At 42.6% G+C, this 21,691-nt stretch overlaps 1 protein-coding gene and 1 long non-coding RNA gene across 3 annotated transcripts; one reads left to right on the forward strand and one right to left on the reverse strand.

Annotated features, from left to right (window-relative positions):
• Nucleotides 1–398: 398 nt before the first annotated feature.
• On the reverse strand, nt 399–15,889 carry HSDL2 (hydroxysteroid dehydrogenase like 2). 2 transcript variants are annotated; one of them, XM_040541360.1, is made up of 11 exons: nt 15,655–15,889; nt 10,816–10,979; nt 10,297–10,395; nt 10,056–10,170; nt 8,285–8,388; nt 7,186–7,284; nt 3,497–3,691; nt 2,936–3,007; nt 1,406–1,591; nt 1,182–1,310; nt 399–701 (listed from the first exon to the last, which is right to left on the reverse strand). In XM_040541360.1, the coding sequence occupies exons 1-11, from the start codon at nt 15,669–15,671 to the stop codon at nt 589–591; spliced, it is 1,293 nt and encodes a 430-aa protein (XP_040397294.1). In that variant the 5' UTR covers nt 15,672–15,889; the 3' UTR covers nt 399–588. The 2 variants fall into 2 exon arrangements, with proteins under 2 accessions (XP_040397294.1, XP_040397293.1); XM_040541359.1 differs by having other exon boundaries at nt 10,056–10,395; nt 15,655–15,788.
• Nucleotides 15,890–18,224: 2,335 nt separating this feature from the next.
• Nucleotides 18,225–19,428, forward strand: LOC121061906. Its single transcript, XR_005815325.1, has 3 exons — nt 18,225–18,421; nt 18,517–18,645; nt 19,126–19,428. It is a non-coding gene; the product is annotated as an uncharacterized LOC121061906 (long non-coding RNA).
• Nucleotides 19,429–21,691: the final 2,263 nt, after the last annotated feature.

Genomic DNA, 21,691 nt, shown 5'->3' on the forward strand with positions numbered 1-21,691 from the left:
CCTGCAGCTGTTGTGGGAGGCATCGCCTTGTCTGTGGCGGTGGATGGGGTGTGCAGCTGTGTGCACGCGTGCATGCAGGTGTGCGTAACCTAACTCAGAGGTACCAGGACTAGTGTAGGGAATAAACCAAGGAAAGCAAAAAAAAATACTGAGATGGCCACTTAGCAGAGGTACTTGGCACCCTGCAAAACTGACCATATTGCTCCCACTTCTATGCCAGCACAGGAATCTCTGCATGGCATTCATAGCGCACAAATACAACGGCAGGGTAACACTCGGTCCCCCCACCCTTCTTCTGGGACATGCACGCAAACAACCATGTAGAAGGAAGCCCACTTCAGATACGCTGCACAGTTCCAAAGGTGTAGAGGAAATGAAAACGCTTGCAACCTAGCATGTGTGTTCTCAAGAAGGAATTCGTTTAATCAAGGCAAACACCTTCTAGTCTTAATCAGACTCAGTTATTTCTCCTCTAACAGTCTCACATTTTATTCTTACGTATTATATTTCATCAGAAAGGACTAGCATTTAAAAACAGCATTATCATTATACACAGAAGGCCAATGTTCTGTTAGGAAGGCTTTCCCCTCAAAGTTTAGAGTTAAACTGTGTCAGCATCTTCTCCAGCTTTATCGCTAGTGCCATGTTACCTTTGATCTTTAACTTTCCTGACATGAAGGCCATGGTTGGCTTTAGTTTACCTAAAAAGAAGATACAGCATTGTCAGGAAAAGAGTTGGAAACAGACCGTGCAGACGAAACCTCGGTATCCTACAGTAGCATCTGGTGGTTACTTTGCTACCCAGCTCGTGTAAAAGCAGCATGCATTTAGGAAAAACAGATGAGAGATGTGCGGAAAAGAAGTTCAGTAGACTGACTGGATGCTTTCTGAAACTGCGGATGCCTTCTGAAGCTACGCTCCCTGTGGAATCTCTCATAGCTACTCAACAAAGCACTATCAACTTCTGTGCTCTTTTTGTTCTCAGACATAAGAGTCCAGAGAAGCCCAAGGAACTCTATGCTACTTGCACCTGAGCCACTAGAAGCTTAATGCTCATCCAGTTCCAGGACTACAAAGAGAAGAGCCAGTCGACTACGCTACCAGCAGAATAAAGTGTTCAGAATAAAGCATTCTGGGCACGAGGCACCGCCGCCCCTCTGGTGAATGCCTTCGTTACTCACCTGTGAACATTTTCACAAAGTCGCCACTCGACATGCTCATAACTACGTCGGCCGTCACAGGAGGCTTTCCAAAGCCAGCGCTCCCGTCATTGGTTTTCAGGTCGATGTACCAAGTGCCTCCGTCATCACCTGAGCACAGCAGGGAGAACGAGCGGCAGTCGCCAGGCTGCCTTCGGCTAGGCATGGGAGCGTCTGAAAGTTTTACAGGAGCTGCTCTTTCTTACCAGATAATTCAAACTGGAAGACACCCTGCGTAGATCTCACAAATTCTTTACTGATGGCTCCCTGAATAACTCTGAATGTTTCTGCAACAGGACTCGAAGCAGATTCTGTATGACCCTTAGCTCCATCTGGGCCTTCATGCTTGGATCCACTTGATTTCTTTTCCTCCGTGAATGCCTGGGAAGCACCTACAGGAAATAGATTATTTCTTGCTAAATGATGCACGAAACTCTAAAACAGTATGTCTTAACATAGGGAGAGAACTCTGAAAAGCTTATATGCAACACTGTTGACCATAGGCGGTTTTCTAGGACTTACGCTTCTCAGTTGGGAAAATACCACTGAAATAACAATATCTTCAATACTGATAAATGAAGTTTTCAGCACCTAGCAACTGAAACTGCTATACAGCACTAAGGGTAATTCTGTAATAAATATTTAACTTCTTACTATGTCAAAAGAAAAGTAAAAATGAAACCACAGCAACAATTTAATTCTGACTGTTCACAATTCATTCGTAATGTTTATCCAGCACAGTTTTCTATGCACTCAATATACTCCTGACAGCACAAACAAAAAACCATCAGTGTCTTTAGTAACAGAACTTTCACGCTGAAATGCTTATGCATGTTATGTATATTTCTAATAACACAAATATTTTCAGTAATTCTTCTGCAAAAGCTTCTCAGCTATTGGTCAATTCACTAATTTAACCAGCATTTTACCATACTGCAGTGAATATGCACATTTAAAAATTAAGAAAAGCATTTGCAATTTACAAGGCTTATCATGTTGAATACCCTCAAATTTGTTGCAGAAAGTTGGTTAGGTATCTTAAGTATCAGAACATAATTAGGACTGTTTTGTGAATTGCTACTAAATGACCTGGGTTTCACAGTCCAGGGAGTTCACAGCTTCTATCTCTGGCAAAAAAGTCCTGGAGCATATGCACAAATTGTTTTTTTCATGGGAAAGGAACTCTGCTCAAACTTAGCATCCTTCTTCCCTTCTCTCTACCTGTTTTGGCACCACCATGAAAACTACTCAGTATTCTTACTTGCCCACCAACCTGACAGACTACAATTCTGAAAAAGCAAAACTGATGCTGTTATGACAAAGATTTCTCTGTTTCACCTCATGGACATTCACATCACACATGACTGTGGGAATTTCATCTAAGAAGCAATGGAGGCTCTACATCAATTCCTTTCTTACAAATTTAGCAAGACGGATATAACATCCCTGCAAAATGTATTGTTTGCTATTGACTTTTTTCCAGCAATATTTACCTGTGACCTTCATACTACACAATTCAGATGGCTAAGAGAGAATTCTTCAAAATAAAGCAATAGTTATAAACCGTAAAGGTTACAGAGTGTGACAGTCCATAAATCATACATCCCAAATACAAAAGAGGTTTTGCCAAACAGCTTGTAGCACAAATGCTTGGGAGAAAAGAAAGTAATCTGAAATAGAGGAGGCATTCGTTATCACTTGGAATTATCAACTTGTACATGAGGAGCTTTCCCTACCATGGCTTTCTGGTTTCATGGCTGTCACGTCAATTTCAGCATCCAAGAAGAAGTCAGGCATCAGGGGGTGACCTGAAGGGGAGTTAAAAAATAACAGTAAGTCCAAGTGAAGGTGAACAGCACAAACAGGAATCCACTCTGATTGAAACTATACCACAGTTTGTATGTAAAAAAACCTGCAATCTGAAGGAAAGACATATCATGAAATAACATGTTTGGGTTCTGGTTCATTTAAAATCAGACCTAGAGGCCTCTTACAGATGCAATGAGAAACCTTTGAAGATGATACATTATCTCACTATTTGGTAAATGGTTATATATGCACCTATAGGGCAGGTGCATTTTATTTTTGTCAATGGATTTCTTTACTTTAATAGACATGTATGATTTGAGCCTTGGTGAACTAGTATGTGCTTTCCAGGAAGGCAAGTTATGAAAGTTGAGCCACGTGACTTTTTACAGACTCACGTAAGAGGCCCTAGACACAAAAGAATATACATATTCCTCATATGGCCTTCCTTCCTTCCTCAGCTTATCTCTCATTTTAAAGATCTCTTTTACCTGGTGCAATTGCATAGACATCAAAATCCTTAACTCCTTCTTCTCTCAGCAGAACTTCATCAATAATGAAGTTTCCGGTGAAACTTTTCGGTTTTGTTAAAATGCAATATGCAGCATCTGCAAGGATGTCCGTTTTTCTGCACTGTTTCTCTATTCCAGATCCTCCCAACATATCCATAGCAGCTGTGTGTATAGCTGGAAAGTTTGGAGGATAAGAAAATAACGGTTTAACACTGACGACATGAAATTCCCATCTTCATGGCAAGTGCATGAACTATTTTCCTTTCACATGAAAGGAAATCTTACAAAGATGAAACTAGGAAATACTACCAACGGACAAATAATTCTCTACAAGCAGCAGTAAAAATAGGAAGCTATTAAAGGAAGAAAAAGAAGAAGAATGAGAAGGACTCCTTATGACATTCATCATGTCTCTCAACCCTTCTATCAATGCCCCCCACATGGACTTCTGCTCTTCCAGGTTGAGGTATGTACCTCATTTTGCTTTCATCCTCTTCCACAAAGAGACTGCTCAGTTGTAGCTTCTGGCATTTGCCATGTTATTAGTCTTCCCTTACACAGTTCTGCCTCATGTCTTCTTTGCAGCTTCTCTTCAAGACTCAACACTCTGCCCTGCTCTTTTCTACGTTCCAGGACAGATTTCAAATCATCTCCCCCACTTGGGGATGACAGATCCTGGAGGCGGAAGGATAAACCTGATTTTAAATTATTTTCGTTCTCCTTCAGATGTTTCCATTCCACACAAAGTAACAGCAGCTTTGATGCAGAAATGATTGAAACATCACTTAAAAGGAAAGAATAGGCACTGTACACACCAATGTGAGAAAGATCATTCCCAAGTGGGAGCCGTGTGAAAGAACAACAGTGTTCAACGCTGGCCCCGGAGGTCCTGTCAAAGTGTGTTCTGGTAAAGTGTAAGAGGTGGATGGCCTTGTCCACTCACTTCTGAGGCTTATTGTACTCTTCTGTGGGGAGCGCTAGCCTTCGGATTTCATTTACATTTGATCATCCTCAGCTTCTTTTTTCAAATCAAGTGAAATGCTACAAATAGTCACCTATAGATAAGTGGCAAATAGTTACGCTGTACATACATCTAGGTCTTTTTATCCTTTCTAAAGACAGGAAATACATCTTCTTCAGGCATTTCCTTCAGTCCTCTAAAATGTGACCTATCCTGCAAGATTTAATTTTTATTTTATTTTATTTTTTTTAATAACTACCAACAGTTCAGAGGTTATTTCCATCAGATACACTGATGATGTTTATTAGGTCCTTTTGACGCAAGTATACTTCAATACTCTGAGGATTCATTAACCTCCTCACTTTTCCTGGCCCATGCACCTCCCACCTTCTTATTTGTGCCAAATGTTATCCTTCTAAATATAAGCCTATGAGCACAGATTGATGCAGAAAGGTTTTGAACATCTACTGCCTCATACTATGCTTGCATATTTCATACAAAGTGCTGCTGGTGAAAATAAGTCATGCCAAATCTCTCTGTCTGAATGAGGTACTTTGGATGAATTCCTTCATCGTCCTTAACTCTCATAAACAATCTTCTATGCTTAATCAGTCAGTGACCAAAAACCACAAAATATTAGATAAAATATCGTGTCCACTTATTAAAAATAAAATAACAGGATTCTGAGGAGATATAAAACCCATCCAGCAGTGGCATTTTAGCTGCAAGCCAGGAGGGATGGGCATGAGGTTTAGTGGGTGGGAGGCTTTAAGAAGCAAATTGCATTGCCCTATTCTGTGAAATCTCTGTTGAAACTTTTGTGAGGTTTCCTTGGACTACTCCAGAAGCAAGCATGTGGAAACGAGTGCGTATTTCTAACTCCTTCAGAATTAACAAATAAAACAGAGACTCGAAACCTGAAAGGCAATCTTTCACTTCACTGTCAAGAAGGCAATCCAGACCATGAAGTTATGTGTGCATTTGCCTTCAGTATAGCAAAGATGAACAGCTTATCCTCCTCAAAATACACAGCATGCCTTAAAGACCTGCTCACTAAAATTCAACAGTATCAGCACTTTCTCCTCCTTATGTTACGATTAAGGAAGATGACATTGGTGCCAAACGCAAAGCTGTTCTTTCTGCTACAGACACTGGTAGGATGGGAACACTCCCAGAATTTCATCCGGATAACCCAGCAGGTATGAGTTTTGCCAGGGAATACAAAGATACTATCACCAAACTCCAGAACTTACAACTCCTTGCATTGCACCCAACACTCCCAAACCTCACGGACAGGGTAAAAAAACAGAAAACACAATGTTCCTCGGCCATATATCTACCTAAGAACTGCTTGTAAACGAGAATTTTCATTTTTAGCCAAAATGTTAAAAACAAAAGATCAAAACAATTACAAATACCAGATTAAAAAGAAAAAAAAAAAGATGTTAAGATTGACTACATCATCTTATTCTGCCTAATGGGTAAGTAATTCAATGACACGAGGATTTAGCATCTATAGATAAACTGAACACTTACTATAGGCAACTAACATGTTCTCTTTGCTCATCCAACCGTGAATAACTGAGCACATTCATTAAAAGAATTTAAATACATGACTGAACAGAAAAGTGTCAGGATATACCGTGCAGAATTTTACATTAAAATTTAAATACTTTTCACACAAGAGAACCTAGCATGATATTCATGCAGGTTTGGTATTGATGTAACTACCATTCAGGAAGTAATCCCTAAATAAAATATTTCTGTGAGTAAAACTCAGCACAAGCAGAGTTTATAAGATATTAATGTGCTGGGAGAATTTACAATGCAAGTATCCAGACCAGCGAAAAACGACCTGATCTGACAGTTATACCAATGTAAGTGTTCAACTGAGTACCGCCCAGAGCATTTAAGCCTCTCTCTGCCTCTCTCACTGCTTAATTCCACGTTAAGGGAATAAGCTTTGCTGTTGTAACGTATCATAAGGTGATGACTAGGACCACACCATCAAAAGGGCAAGATTACCCTCCCTCTTATTTTAATGACATCCATATCATTTCCGCATATAGATGTATTTGGGATGAAGGGACAGGCCTCTTTGTCCAACAGCGGACTAAATCCTGAAACACAGCCCTGATCCTCGCTGATCCACAGACAACAAACTGGAGCTGATACAGTCTAGGAACACCAAGCTGTTTTTCTACGTTAAAGCTCTAATGTCCTGTGACTTGCAAGAAGACGGTTTTGTGAACAACTATTTGCTGGCCCACTGTGCCAAAACCTCTAGAATGAGGATTTTTTTTTAAATTATCTCTACAAAGATATGTCTATTGCCAGGTCCACCTACTTCCTGGCAACCTAACCAGCAGGGAATTCTAAATAGTAATGCAAATGAAAGCATGCTAGTACTTTTGTGATTCTGTCCAAACCAGAACTCTGGGAATATGAAAAGGAGCGCAGTCAGGCCAATTGGAAGGGCTGAATGGGTTGCAATCAGGCTGAAAACAAGTTAGGATCAAAGTGGCAATGGTCTAGTGAGAGCTAGGAATGAAAACCAACATCCATGCAGGCTGAACAAAGAATATGCAAAAGAATTGCTTGGTGTCCTGAATCAGTTCCAGAAGAAATTTAAAGTGCATTTAAAGCTAAATAAACCAAGTTGTATAAGACAAAACACAAAAATTATTTTATTATCATAAAAAATCACCTGTTTTAGGCCATAAAGCATTGACAGCAACTTCTCCTCTAAATTCTTCTGCCATTCCCAAGACGCACATGGACATTCCGTATTTAGAAATGGTATAAGCTACAACAAGAAATATATAAACATCCTGTATTTAGTAGGATCAAAATGTACGGTCTATCAACAGAACTTGAATTTTCTGTCCCTCAAAATTAAAGTTATTTCTTTGTATGGAAAATTAAGTCTTTGGACACAAAGCAGAATCTTCCCAGAGCAAAAATCGCTCCCTTCCTCCCCCGTACCTTGGCAGATACAAACTGTAGCCTGCCATCTCTTCACTACAACTAAATGAGCTAAAAGATGAGCTAAGCATCTTTTGGCAAATGAAAACAATGACCGAAGCTCAACTTTATGGTGTTTATATTGTATTTTTATACACGCACTGAGAGCAGCTCATTTTTTTCTGCAACACAGTAGCTGCTTATGACCAAACTAGCATTTTAGTGTAGGGAAAAAAAAAAAATGAAGAGGAAGAAAAAAGGACATTCTAAATCCTTCTTTTCTATTTTGAGAAGGGAAACTTTTAGGGGAAAAGAACTTGGACTTGCTGGGGGAGATTTACAGGACAAGCATCTAAAATTGAAAGCTGTTCAACAAGCTTAAAATGAACAACATATGTTCTAACCTAAACACAGAAATGAGGTCTCTTTCGCACCTCAAAATAGTTTCCAAATAAAACTACAGCCTTGAGCTTTATTTCTATCAAATCAAACATGAAGCTGAAACTGTAAGAAAACAGATTTTGCTTTTCTAATTCTTTGTGTAAAAGAAAACACTGTGTTATCTTAAGAATTCCTACGAAAAAGCAGTCTCTTAACTGTAGAACATTCTTGAAAATAAAAGGACATATTAGACCATGAAACTGCAGTCTGTTTTCCCGCAAACCACTTTTTTTTTTTTTTTTTAATGTGAGGTGCAAAAGACTCTGGGGAACCATTACAGGCAGTCTGTACTGAATGCTAAGAACACAAGATCTGGCGTTCTGGGCTGGCATTCCTGCACATTTCACCAGTTATTTATGTCGTTCTCAAAAATAACAACAAAGCCCCTGAATGCCACTCACCACAATGATTTTTGAACCACATGGGATTCATATTCATAGGTGGGCTGAGGTTCAGGATATGGGGGTTCTTACTCTTCCGCAAGTATGGAAGGCATGTTTTGGACCTGGAAGACAGAAACCAGACAAGTCAGTCACCTCTTACTTTACAGAACACTTATCCTCACAATAAAAAATGGCACACCGCTATTTTCACTTTCTTGAAGATCCAACACTAAGCTGAAACCCTGCCCTTGTATCAAATATTTATCTGATAAATGGAACAACAGAAATATTCTGTCCTAGCAGCACCTACTAAAGCAGATTTTCCAGATGCTCAGAAGCCATCGTCCGCTGGTAACAGTTCTGATAGGGGCAACAAACCACAATAAGGTAACAAGCCAAATCACCGGTGCAGAGCATCATTTAGTCCTAAATATATTCTCTTCTGATCACACATCTATTTCTTCTTCAAAACCACATCACAGAAGTAATACTGCATAGTGAAAAGCTATTGTGACAATTCCAAGCAAAACTCAAAGCCTATTCTCTGGTGACCAGAAGAGTCACCTACTTCATTCAGCTTAGAATGTAAGTGCATCTGTAAAAGCATAACTTTCACCTTATTAGAAACCATCATTTGACTTCACTTCTACATCTAGGGTACATGTTTGCACGTGACCTCTGCTGGAGAATTTTTATCAAGCTTGTTAGGGAGAACAGCAGTGCTGTGGACTACACCACCTACCCCCTATTCACACATTTCATCAGGACGCATGCATACTGTCAGCCACAGAGGAAACACCTTCAACTGTAAAATCATTAAAGTTGACACTGTCTTTTATCACCTGCTAAAATAAGCTGGGGTTTCAACTCTTTCCAGTGACAGTGTGTGAGGTTCAGTAACAGATACCTGTTTCTTAGTGCACAGGAACCAAGGTATATATAGTTCAACAGGTACACCTCTGAATGGGAAATCCTCCCTACCTCCTCCACAGACAAAATACCTGTGCCATTTTTTTTAGCTACGATAACCTTCTCAACAGTAAATTGACGACAGAACTCTACAAATTACTAACTGAAGGAACACACAAAGCAAGGGGAAGAAAAGGCTGAAATGCTTTACTAGGTCTTCACAATTGATTGCTTTAAAGCAATGACAAAGACCATTTGTAACTTCCCTTGAGAGGCATTAATCTTTCACATATGTTTTCACTCTCAGCAACACAGAATCTGCTTTTTTATCTTCTTAAGGCACCAAACAAAAGACATTTTAAAGAATTCTTCATTAATTTGGAAAGCTAGATGTTACCATCTAGAAAGTGACTGTTGCTGTTGGGGGCTGAAGGTGTAAATGGCACTTGCTACCAGCAACACAGTGCAGCCCATTCAGAGACATAACAAGGGACATCCACAGAGCATTTTGTGCAATGCCATGCTGCAAGAACAATTTTCCTTTATGAGCACAGAGCTGCTTACAGTTCAGCTTTCAGAAGCAGACAACACAGGGTGGAAGTACAAACTCACCACCCCGCAGCCAGAATTATTACTTTCTTTCCGTTTTTCTCTCTACCTGCTATTGACATGCTGTGCATGTCTCTCTCTGATTCAGCAGGCTGATCATGTGTGTTTTTAAACTACTCTAATGACAATTCCTTCACTGATCTTTAGCAACAGAACTTAAAGGAACATAATGTCTGATAACCAGATTCAGCTGCAGAAAGTATCTCAGGTAAACTGAGGTAACATCAAACATTTCGTTAAAATTTCTTCACTCTCCTTTCTCAGCACTTACGTGAGGTAGGTTCCTCGTACGTTGACATCCATCATGAGATTGACCTTCTTTGTCTCTGTTTCCAAAGTGCCAGTCAAAGAGATGGCGCTTGCATTGTTCACCAAAATATCAATCCCTGGTTTTAAAATAAGCCATTTCATGTTAGCAGTTAGGGACAAAAAGCAGGAGTAAGGCAGGCTGTTCTTTTCTGTTGTTGTTTGAACAATCTGCCTGTTAACCTTTCCCACACATCTCAACATACCTCCAAAAGTCTTCACAGCTTTCTCCACAGCATTAATAATTTGCTGTTCTTCCCTCACGTTAACGATGCATGGCAAAGCCTTTCCTCCAGCCGCTTCAACTGCGTAATTAGAAAATAAAACATTTAAAAATTGTCTCTCAGATTGAACAAATAGTCTGCTGAGAATCTCTTCTCCAATGAACACATCAAAAACAAGACTCTCAAATTGTGACCCTTTCACATGTTGCATAAAGAGCAGGAAGGCCAGAACCGAAGCCTAACACTGAAATTGTGTATGGCACAACTAGACGTCTAAATTAACACAGCATTTTCACATCTACATACATATGTCTTCATCACTGTTATATTTTGATACCTCACAGAACTCCTGGGAGGCAAGAGAACCAGTTAAGCGTATTGTTTTAAAGCTGAACTGGCGCTAAGGGAGTCTAAGCAGTTTTTCCACTCACTTACAAAAATTAAGGTAGGACACGCACGCAGCCCAGCACCTGAAGCCCACCCTCATTTGTTACAACTTACTCTCTGCTGCAGCAGTGTAGATAGTCCCTGGAAGTTTAGGATGGGGCTCTGCTGTCTTGGCAGCCACCACAATGTTTGCACCATCCCTGGCAGCTTTCAAGGCAATGGCTTTGCCAATGCCTCGGCTTGCGCCCGTGATGAAGAGAGTGCATCCTGCTAGTTTCCTAAAGATAAACAGGCAAGGAGGGTAAATAAGAGGGGGAACAAAGCAAAACCTGTAAATCACTGACTTTTTAGCACTCTTCAAGGACAAAAACAACCAGCACAGTCTTCCAGCCAGCCAACTGCCTTCAACATTTTACTACAAAAACGGACCCAAAATACAGAAGAGATGGACAGAACTACAGCAAAGTACAGTCCTACACCGCCACTGAAGACGAGATGATGTTCCAAGTTCATAAACGCAGCAAAGCAGGAAGGTTACACAGGTCACCCAGTGACCTTTTTGTACAATGATCCAGCACTGTTTACAACAGAGCTGCTTAAGTTCTCCAAAACCAAAAAAGGAGTCAGTTGTAAATCGAAATGCCAGTTTCTAATGACGTGACACTCCTGTGCAGCTCTCTGTAACTCACTTCTCACAGCCCTCTAAACGCAAAGAATTGGTGTCTCAGCATGGTATAAAGTTCAGGACCAGAATCACAATACCAATGCAGGATGCCAAAGACAAGTGCCAGAAATCTGATTTTCAGAAAGTCATTTTTTCTCTTAAAGTTTTTACACTAAACTCAACAGTTTCCCAGTAACTACATTTAACCTAATAGATCACCCCAAAATCAGTCCAATCAAAACCCCCGGAGAAACTAACAGATTTTGGAGTGCCAGAAGATATTTTTCTTACATACATAATGTCACTGAATTTTAAGAGCTAAAAATTCAACTCTAACTTAGGACATACTTGACAATAAAGTCTCTTAGACCACAGGTTTTCCAAATGAAGGAATGTGGACCGTGGTGTTCTGCAGAAAACTTGTGCTGCTTTTCATAACTGAGTGAAAAATGACAAGAGGTCCAAATTTTGAACCCCAGTTAAAGAATGAATATAAACCACGTGCTACAGCAGCGTCACCATTCACTCACATCATGAATGTGATGTGGTTTTATATTCAGTCTGGGCTACACTTGGTTTAATTACTGTTCCTCCAGGTCTCAGTTTTCTCCCTCCGGTCTGAGAACATCCCTCTCTAAAGCAACCTCGAGGAGGGTATTTGCTCTCAGAAGACTGAAAACTGAAACAAGGCAGGAAGGGGGAGGAAATCTTCCCCTGCAACTTAGTTACCCTAAGCAACCCTAAGCAATCTTAGTCAACAGCAGAGTCCCACAAGTCAGTGAAGCCCTGCAGATACCAATTCAAGCAGCTGCCTTCTGCAGAATTGGGTTCTAGAGAGGCATGGGAAGAAAAATCTCAAAATACAGTGAATCGCAAAAAAATGCTGCCTAGAGTTGAGTCACATGCACAATGAGGAAAGATCACCTCTGTAATTCATAATCAGGGTGTTAAACTCAGAAAAACAAGGCCACATTTTGGCTCCTACCTTCCCCAAACCAATATGAGGTGTGCAGACCCCATCTCAGTAAGGGAACAGGTAAATGGACACGGTTCTGCTTGAGCAGGAGGGCTGGACCGGGTGACCTCCAGAGGCGCCTGCCAGCCCCAAGCACGCTGTGATTTTGTGAAATGGGGTCCTGCGAGAGGCAGCTCTGAAGGACCGAGCAGGTCAGGAAGGCTGGCAGGGCTCGAGGCCCCTCCATGTGCGTGGACCGTCCAAGGAGTTGGCCATTCCGGCGCTCAGGAAGGCAAGTGGATGTATCAGCAGACTGACAGAGCGACGCAGGGCGCTCACGACTGAGCTAACACATACAAAGATGTCATACAGGGGTGCAGGCAAGGACAGGCTACAAAGGAGGAATCAGGTAGTGGAAAATCAAAGTCCACCTGCAGCTAAGGCTCGCAAAAGATGTCAAAGGCAACTAGATCATCTGCTGTTACAAGGGCAGTAAGAGGCTGAACATGGAAAAAGCAGGCCTGTTGCTGAATAGTTGGGGTGACTTATTGCGAGCAGGTACTGGCAGTGCCTGAGGTACCTTATGCCGCATTTGCCCTGGTCTTCATCAGCAAGGTGTCCCAGACCTTGTTCCATAGGAGGAGAACAACTGGCAGCAAACAGAAGTCAAGCTGGAAGCTACCTAAGAGGACATAAGCCATACACGTCCATGGACCATGCTGTACCAAGAAAGCTGACACCTTTGCAAGGCCCCTCTCTATCACATACGAAACGCCAGAGAGATCAGTGGTGCTCCGTGACTACTAGAGGAAAGCAAACGTGAACGCCCGAAAGAACAATTCACCAAACCACTGGCTCATCACACTTGTCCTGGTTCTTGGGAAAACTGTGGACCAACTTCTCTGGCAGCACTTTAAGAAGATGACTGGGACTGTCAGCACGGGTTTTCCAAGGGTGAAAGATGCCTGGCTCACCTGATTGCCTTCTGTGATAAAATGAGGGGATTTGTAGCCACAGCAAGAGCAGCAGACATCATGTACTTTAGCAAGGCTTTCAATGCCATTTCTCAAAAATAAAGACATTATGGCCCTAATGGGTGCACAACCTGAGGGTTAACAGTTAGTTGGTCAAGCCCAGAGGGTGGTGGTTTGGGTAAGTCATACTCTGCCTGGAGGACAGCATTAGGTCAGATCTCCTCCAGCACCAGTCCTGTTCAACACCTTTATCGCCAGCATGGAGGAGATGACAAAGTGCACTTGGCAGGGATGACAACTGGCTGATGTGCTTGAAGGCTAGGCTGCCATCCAGAGGGACCTTGACAGGCCGGATGAATGTAACAGAAGCCTCATGAAATTCAGCAACGACAAATGGACAGCCTTGCAACTGGGAAGAAAGGGTCCCTGCAATGACACAGGCTGGGGACTGAGTGGACAGGGAGGTGCACAGCTGAAAAGGGATGGGGACACTTGGCAGAGAGCAAGCTGAGCATACGTCAGTAGCATGCCCTGTCAGGGAAAGGATGCAGGAACACCATAACCAGCAGACTGAAGGAAGGGAACATGCCCCTCTGGTTGGCAATTCTAAGACTACACATGGACCCTGTGACCAATTTTGGGCCCCTTAATACAAGGCAAGTTCAAAATGGAAGTTCAGCAGAGGGAGACAGAAATGTTTAAGGGCTGGAGCACCTGCCCTGTGAGGAGAGGCTCAGGGACCTGGGCCAGTTCAGCCTGAGGAACGCACATCTTTGGGGGAACCTAACAGCAGCTGCTCACTATGAGGTGGTCAAGTAGACAGCCAAGCACATACACTGTGGCACACTACAGGAGGATTACAGACAATGCGTTCCTTCAAACTAAGAGAAGAAAGGTTCACACTGGAGAGGTTCAGGCAGTCCCCTCCATGGGGAAGGTCAGGTCGCAGAGCTGGGGCCAAGACGGGCTGAGCCGTCTCCAGCCTTGGAGGTTCTTTAGACCCAGGTGGATGTAAAACAGAGCAATCCAGACTGACCTCACAGCTGGCCTGGTTTTGGGCAAGATGTTGTGAGCTGCAGACCTCTCAAAGTCCCTTCCAACCTGAATTGTTCTGTAACTGAAGGAATTCACACAGATTCAATTCCTTTGCCCAGATTATTACTCTGTTTAAAATGTCGGGAAACATTCTATTCATTCTAGTTATATTTTCACTGGCTTGAGTCTTTTTTTTTTTCCTTGCCACTTTTCTGCACAGCTGCTTCTCCAGCCTACACAAAGTCTTCTCCCCAGGCTTACAACCACCGCTGACCACATTCACTCTCTAGAGGTCCTTCAGTCCTTCAAATGAAGCTCCTCGAGGAGCTTCCATTTCTTTCAGAAGCACATAGAAATAGTGTTTACCAAAACATGCAAAGCCTTACTAACAGGAAAAATTCTTTTTCAGAAATGAATTTCCTCCCTGAAACGTTGAGCTGAGTTGATACTCTCACGCTTTTGTGTTTAAAAAAAATAATAATCTTGCTTCCTTCTCGGTTTTATTTTTACTCATTTAATTTATCACCTTCAGCTCGGTGTGACAGCATCTGCAAAGCCAGCTGGGTCAACCTGTTTAAGTGCTCGTTCAGCCTCACCAAGAGAACTACCCAGACTGTAAAGCGTTTAACTCTCCTAAGCATGCTGAGACACTCGCAAGACTTTGGATTTATTTCCTAATGCACTTCATGGTCCAATTGTTTACAAGTTTTTAATACCTGTGCTTGCTTAAAATTGCCTGTATTGTGAAGGCTGCTCCTTTATTGCTTCCATCCCTGCTGGACTCTGGCAGTAAGACAAAAAATGTCAAACCCACCTCCGGGCTCTGCAGCCTCAGGGAAATGAAAAACATGAAGATGAACTGATCTCACACCGGGCTCGAACTACTACAGAAACCAGCAGGCTACACCAGGACACTTTTTACAACTTGCCTAGCCCCGTTAGGAATTCAGCGAACAATCCTGCTCACAAAATTAAGGCCAACTTATGTTCCCGTCCATTAGCAGCGCTGTCTCTCCAAAAGGCAACAAAATTCCTCTGAATTAAGATTCTTTAATGAAAGACAATGTGATCGCCGGACTGGGTGGGCACGGCTCGGCGTACTTTTTGTACCCAAACTACTTTAAACCACACAAACCCGCAGGGACACCGCACAGCTCGGACCAAAGCCCCCAGCAGCTGCTCTCCTTGCAGCACGTCCCCGCGCAGCACAACGACCGCCGGGACGCCCCCCGGCCCCAAACCCCGGCCCCCCCCAAGGTCCCTCCCGCGGCTCTGCCCCGTCCCCAGCCCCGTGGAGAAGGAAGGAGGGAGGCCGGACGCCTTACCCTGTGTTGGGCAGCATGGCGGAGCGGGGACGGGCCGCCCGGGGCCGCCCCCTCACGGCGCAGCCGCCGCGGCCGGGAGGCGGTGGCGGGGCGGGACGGCGGTGTGAAGGGACCCGGCGTTAGGGGCGGCCGGGGGGGCACAGGGGTGGCAGCGGTATGGGGGGCTGTGAGGATACCGGGGGTGGCTGGGGCCGGGGGTGGCAGCCGACCCCGAGCTGGGAAGAGGAACGGGAAGGAAACGGGGAAGGGTTTGGGTGGTTTGGTGTGCTGCCGTGGTTAACGCCCCGCTCTGCTGTTACCCCATTTCACGGCACGCACCCTTTGGTCACCTGAGGAAAAGCGGGAAGAAAGGGAGAAATTTGGGGAAATTTTTTCCCAGAAAGAGCAGTCAGGCATTGGGACGGGTTGCCCAGGGAGGTGGTGGAGTCACTGTCCCTGGGGGTGTTCAAGGAAAGGTTGGACGTGGTGCTTAGGGACATGCTTTAGTGGGTGACATTGGTGGTAGGGGGATGGTCGGACCAGATGATCTTGGAGGGCTTTTCCAACCTTAATGTTTCTGTGAAAACGTGGCCATTCAGAAGGAGGTGGCTGGAATGCTCTCACACAGACATTTCAGCTGGGCACTGAGGAGATCTTTCAGATCAGTTACCAGCTCTTGTGTTTCCTCCAGCCACAGTTGCAATCAACTTGCTTCTGCCCTTCCTGTTTCCCTAGCCCTGCCCCGTTTATTTGAATTGGTTTCAGCATTACACTGTCACTTAAGTCCATTTATTTTTATTTTATATTCTAGTATGTCTGAAGGTCAATGTAGAAATAGGCACAAACTTCTGACTTTTCAGATGAAAAGTGAGGCATCTGAAGTAAAAGACACACATCCAGTGTCAGCCAGCACACCAGGGGTATAGATTTCTGATACACCAGTTCCATATCATGTATGGTATCATTTCCTCTCTTTTTTCACTGCCGACAAGTGTGCACCCAAATGAACAGTGCTGTTACTTCAACTTAGTAGGAGGAGAATTTTTAGAAGAAGAATCATTATGTCTAAAATATTCCTCTTAAATACACTGTTATTTGACTGGAATGTTAAAGAAAAATTGAATTGGACACACAGCAGCGAAGGATGAGAAATTTTCTGTGTACATTGCTACTAGGAGCAATTCCCACATTTGGCTCAAACTCAAATTTCATAACAGAAACCCATACACAGAAGATTTCCTTAAGGAAATACTGGGTGTGAAGGCACTCAACATGTGATGTACTGGAATTTCTTCTCCAGGGAGGAGCAAATTAACCTGGTAAGCAGGGCTGGAGCAGAGTTCTCAAGCAGACAGTGACAGAGAGGAGGCAGAGGAGGAGATACAATTGTAAAGGGACTGCAGCTCTTGGGGAAACACACTTGGGAACAATTAAGTAGCAATGCACCGACTCCTGCACCACTTGTCACATCACCAAAGGGAATGCTTGTATGTGCAGTGATGGTATTGGAGACTGGGGAGGGTGGAGGAGGGGTGTGCAAAGGGGAGCTGAGGTGTTTTTTTCTAAGTGTTTGTTTTCATTAATCAATGATAAAATCAGTAATTAAACATTTATACTAATTGCCAATAAATCCAATTGTTTGGAATTCCTCAGCTCAAAACTGTTGCCCAGGACAATGCATATGTTATTGTTTCACAGCTAGTTGGAGTTGATAATTTCTGATGATAATAAATTTCCTCTGTATTTCAAGTTTTCTTCTTTTCTGACCAGAATTTGGACTCCATTCAAGCTATTTGGGGAAAAAAAAATAAAAAATAAAAACTTTTCTAATTTGGAATGTATGATTTATGGAAGTGAAAGCAGTGTCTGTACTTCATGTCAGGGAAAGCACATTACCTTCTGCAGGACTGTGAAACTTTCATGGTTTATAATCAATGCCCTATTTTGAAGAATCATTTTTTTGTCCTGAAGATCACATGTAAAGATTGCTGGAAATAAAATAAAAAATATAAATACTAAACACCACACTTTGCAAGACTGTCATATGATCTATCTTGCTGGATTTATACAAAAAAACAACCTCTAGCTTCTTAGGTGAAACCTGACTAATTTACAAGCTCTTAGATAAAATGGAGAAGTCTTCTTTAAGCATCAACGTGGATTTTTCAGAATTACAGTTTATCAAGAAGTAGAGAGAAAGTAGGAATGCTGAATAGGTTTCAATAAAAGTGTCGAAAGAGAGATGAGAAAATGGCGGAAGGGTGCTAAGTTTGGGCAGAGCCCTTTTCCCTTGAAAATATTATTTGTGCATATGCTCTACATCTTTTCTGAGAGAGTCTGATGCTGTTAACTCCCTGAACCTTGCAGTCCAGGTTATTTAGTAGCAATTCACAAAACAGTCCTAATTAATTTCTGATGCTTAAGACCTAACCAACTTTGTACAACATTTTAGAGGCTGTTCAACTTAATGGGACTTTTACGTCACAAATGCTATCCTTTATTGTTAAATGTGCATGTTCACTACACTGTAGTAAAATGCTGATTAAAGTTATGAATGGACTTAAGGCTTTGAAGACTTTGCAGAAGAATTAATTTCTTGTAGGCGCTTCCCAGGCATTCAAGGAGGAAAAGAAATCAAGTGGATCCAAGCATGAAGGCCCAGATGTAGCTAAGGGTCATACAGAATCTGCTTCGAGTCCTGTTGCAGAAACATTCAGAGTTATTCAGGGAGCCATCAGTAAAGAATTTGTGAGATCTACGCAGGGTGTCTTCCAGTTTGAATTATCTGGTAAGAAAGAGCAGCTCCTGTAAAACTTTCAGACGCTCCCATGCCTAGCCGAAGGCAGCCTGGCGACTGCCGCTCGTTCTCCCTGCTGTGCTCAGGTGATGACGGAGGCACTTGGTACATCGACCTGAAAACCAATGACGGGAGCGCTGGCTTTGGAAAGCCTCCTGTGACGGCCGACGTAGTTATGAGCATGTCGAGTGGCGACTTTGTGAAAATGTTCACAGGTGAGTAACGAAGGCATTCACCAGAGGGGCGGCGGTGCCTCGTGCCCAGAATGCTTTATTCTGAACACTTTATTCTGCTGGTAGCGTAGTCGACTGGCTCTTCTCTTTGTAGTCCTGGAACTGGATGAGCATTAAGCTTCTAGTGGCTCAGGTGCAAGTAGCATAGAGTTCCTTGGGCTTCTCTGGACTCTTATGTCTGAGAACAAAAAGAGCACAGAAGTTGATAGTGCTTTGTTGAGTAGCTATGAGAGATTCCACAGGGAGCGTAGCTTCAGAAGGCATCCGCAGTTTCAGAAAGCATCCAGTCAGTCTACTGAACTTCTTTTCCGCACATCTCTCATCTGTTTTTCCTAAATGCATGCTGCTTTTACACGAGCTGGGTAGCAAAGTAACCACCAGATGCTACTGTAGGATACCGAGGTTTCGTCTGCACGGTCTGTTTCCAACTCTTTTCCTGACAATGCTGTATCTTCTTTTTAGGTAAACTAAAGCCAACCATGGCCTTCATGTCAGGAAAGTTAAAGATCAAAGGTAACATGGCACTAGCGATAAAGCTGGAGAAGATGCTGACACAGTTTAACTCTAAACTTTGAGGGGAAAGCCTTCCTAACAGAACATTGGCCTTCTGTGTATAATGATAATGCTGTTTTTAAATGCTAGTCCTTTCTGATGAAATATAATACGTAAGAATAAAATGTGAGACTGTTAGAGGAGAAATAACTGAGTCTGATTAAGACTAGAAGGTGTTTGCCTTGATTAAACGAATTCCTTCTTGAGAACACACATGCTAGGTTGCAAGCGTTTTCATTTCCTCTACACCTTTGGAACTGTGCAGCGTATCTGAAGTGGGCTTCCTTCTACATGGTTGTTTGCGTGCATGTTCCAGAAGAAGGGTGGGGGGACCGAGTGTTACCCTGCCGTTGTATTTGTGCGCTATGAATGCCATGCAGAGATTCCTGTGCTGGCATAGAAGTGGGAGCAATATGGTCAGTTTTGCAGGGTGCCAAGTACCTCTGCTAAGTGGCCATCTCAGTATTTTTTTTTGCTTTCCTTGGTTTATTCCCTACACTAGTCCTGGTACCTCTGAGTTAGGTTACGCGCACCTGCATGCACGCGTGCACACAGCTGCACACCCCATCCACCGCCACAGACAAGGCAATGCCTCCCACAACAGCTGCAGGTAGCACCGGGAGGTTTAAGCTACCAGACCTGTGCAGACAGCCACATCCCCTTCCTCCTCTTCAGCTGGTAAGGACGGGAGCTCAGCACTGAAAGCAGGGACGGCCTCGCTCTCCAAAGGGGTGAGTGAACGCATCCTCATCAGCATGGTGCGAGAGCATCTGCAGAGCCCAATGTACCGGTCTCTTTAAGCGTTTATTCAGTGTCACCAATAGTACCGCCCAGGATTTAAGGCATTTAGGTCTCCCAAGCGTCCCAAGACTTAGGATTTATTTCCTAATGCACTTCATGGTCCAATAGTTTTCAAGTTTTTCAAGCCCGCACTCATCTAAGACTGCTGGTATTGCGAAAGGTCCGTCCTTGTTGAATTCTGGTAATAAGACAGAAAATTCACACGCACCATTGTGCCCTGCAATCTCAGGGAAGTGAAAAACACAAAGATGGGTTCCTTTCTCATCAGGCATGAAAATCTGGGGCACAGAGGGAGCTCACTCCACGTTGTGCAGCTGGGGTGAGAGCTGGCCCTGCAGCAGCTCCTCTGCCCCTCTGTGTTTGCCCGAGCAGGATGGAGCAGTGTGTCTGGGCTGGGAGCACGCTGGCATGAACTGGGAAAAGCCTGTGCGTGGCATAGGAGGCAGAGCTGACCTAGCACTGGAAGCTATAAACTCGAAGTTTATACTGCTTTGTTAAGTAGCTAATGAAGATTTTGCAGTGAGTGTAGCTTCAGAAGGCACCCATAGTTTCAGAAACCATCCAGTCAGACTATTGAACTTTTTTTCTTCAAATCTCTAATCTGTTTTTCCTAAATGTGTGCTGCTTCTACAACAGAATTTGGTAGAAAGTGACTCAGTTTCTTTCTTGTACCCTTCTCCTGATGACCTACGTCATATGGTCTTATCTCAGTTAAAATCTGATGCAATTTGGTCCTCCTATTGAGTTTGTTCTAGTTCCAGAATGATGTTTACTAGTTAAAATTTATGAAGTATTTGTTGGACAAGTGGCAATGTCACAGATTTATAGTTCTAAGTTGTGGCACTTTTTTATAACTGATTTCCACATTTCTCACTATTCAAAACTGTTCTGAACCTCCTTTAGCAAAACTTCAAAGCGGTCAGAAAGTAATAAACTGATCACAAAAAAAGTTTTACATTACATAAGTTAATCATTATGATTAAATCCTCAAAAATTTTCCTTTTTAATTAAAAAATGGCCTGGGAAGTCAAATTCTTCTTCAATTAATCAGCCTCCTCCTTTTCTGATAAGTACTTCAATGTTATGTTATATATCTAATAAATATTTGTATATGCATATGGAAATGCTTTATTAGGCTGAGGTATTTGAAAAGGACAAGATTTAATCGAAGTGTGATTTAGCATTTCTACAACATGGATAAAAATACCAAGCATATACCAAAGAGGAATTTCTAAAAACTGTTTCTGTTTCTTCTTTTTTAGGTAAAGGTAAATTTAGATCAAGGTAAACTAAAGGTAATCATGGCATTCATGTTAGGAAAATTAGGGGCTAAATGTGGCACACCATTAGAAATGAGTCTTTAAAAGATGTTGCTACAGTTTATCTTCATGCTGTGAGGGGAAAGTGTTGCTAGCAGGATATTGGCCTTTCATGCTTTTTAGTCTACTACTTTAAAATGCCAGTCCTCCTTTTTCCTTGGTGCAGTAGAAGCGTGGGTAAAATGTGAAACTGTTTGTGAAAACGTAACTCAGACTCATTGTAATGCCCAAGATACAACACTTTTTTCTTAATACCTTTCTATAATGACTGCAAGAGAAATGATATCCCAAATGTTTTATGTTTCAATGTGTGGAGTTGTTTTTTTGTTTTGTTTTATTTTCACTTTTTCTACCGA

Source organism: Cygnus olor, chromosome Z (genome assembly GCF_009769625.2).
Source record: "Cygnus olor isolate bCygOlo1 chromosome Z, bCygOlo1.pri.v2, whole genome shotgun sequence".
In the NCBI taxonomy this organism is placed as follows: domain Eukaryota; kingdom Metazoa; phylum Chordata; class Aves; order Anseriformes; family Anatidae; genus Cygnus; species Cygnus olor.

Coding starts and splice junctions, on each gene's coding strand:
- HSDL2 (XM_040541359.1), bottom strand. Junction 8,389..10,055: donor GTACGAGGAACCTACCTCAC/GTAAGTGCTGAG, acceptor TCTGTCTTCCAG/GTCCAAAACATGCCTTCCAT. Junction 3,692..7,185: donor TGCTTTATGGCCTAAAACAG/GTGATTTTTTAT, acceptor CAAACTTTCCAG/CTATACACACAGCTGCTATG.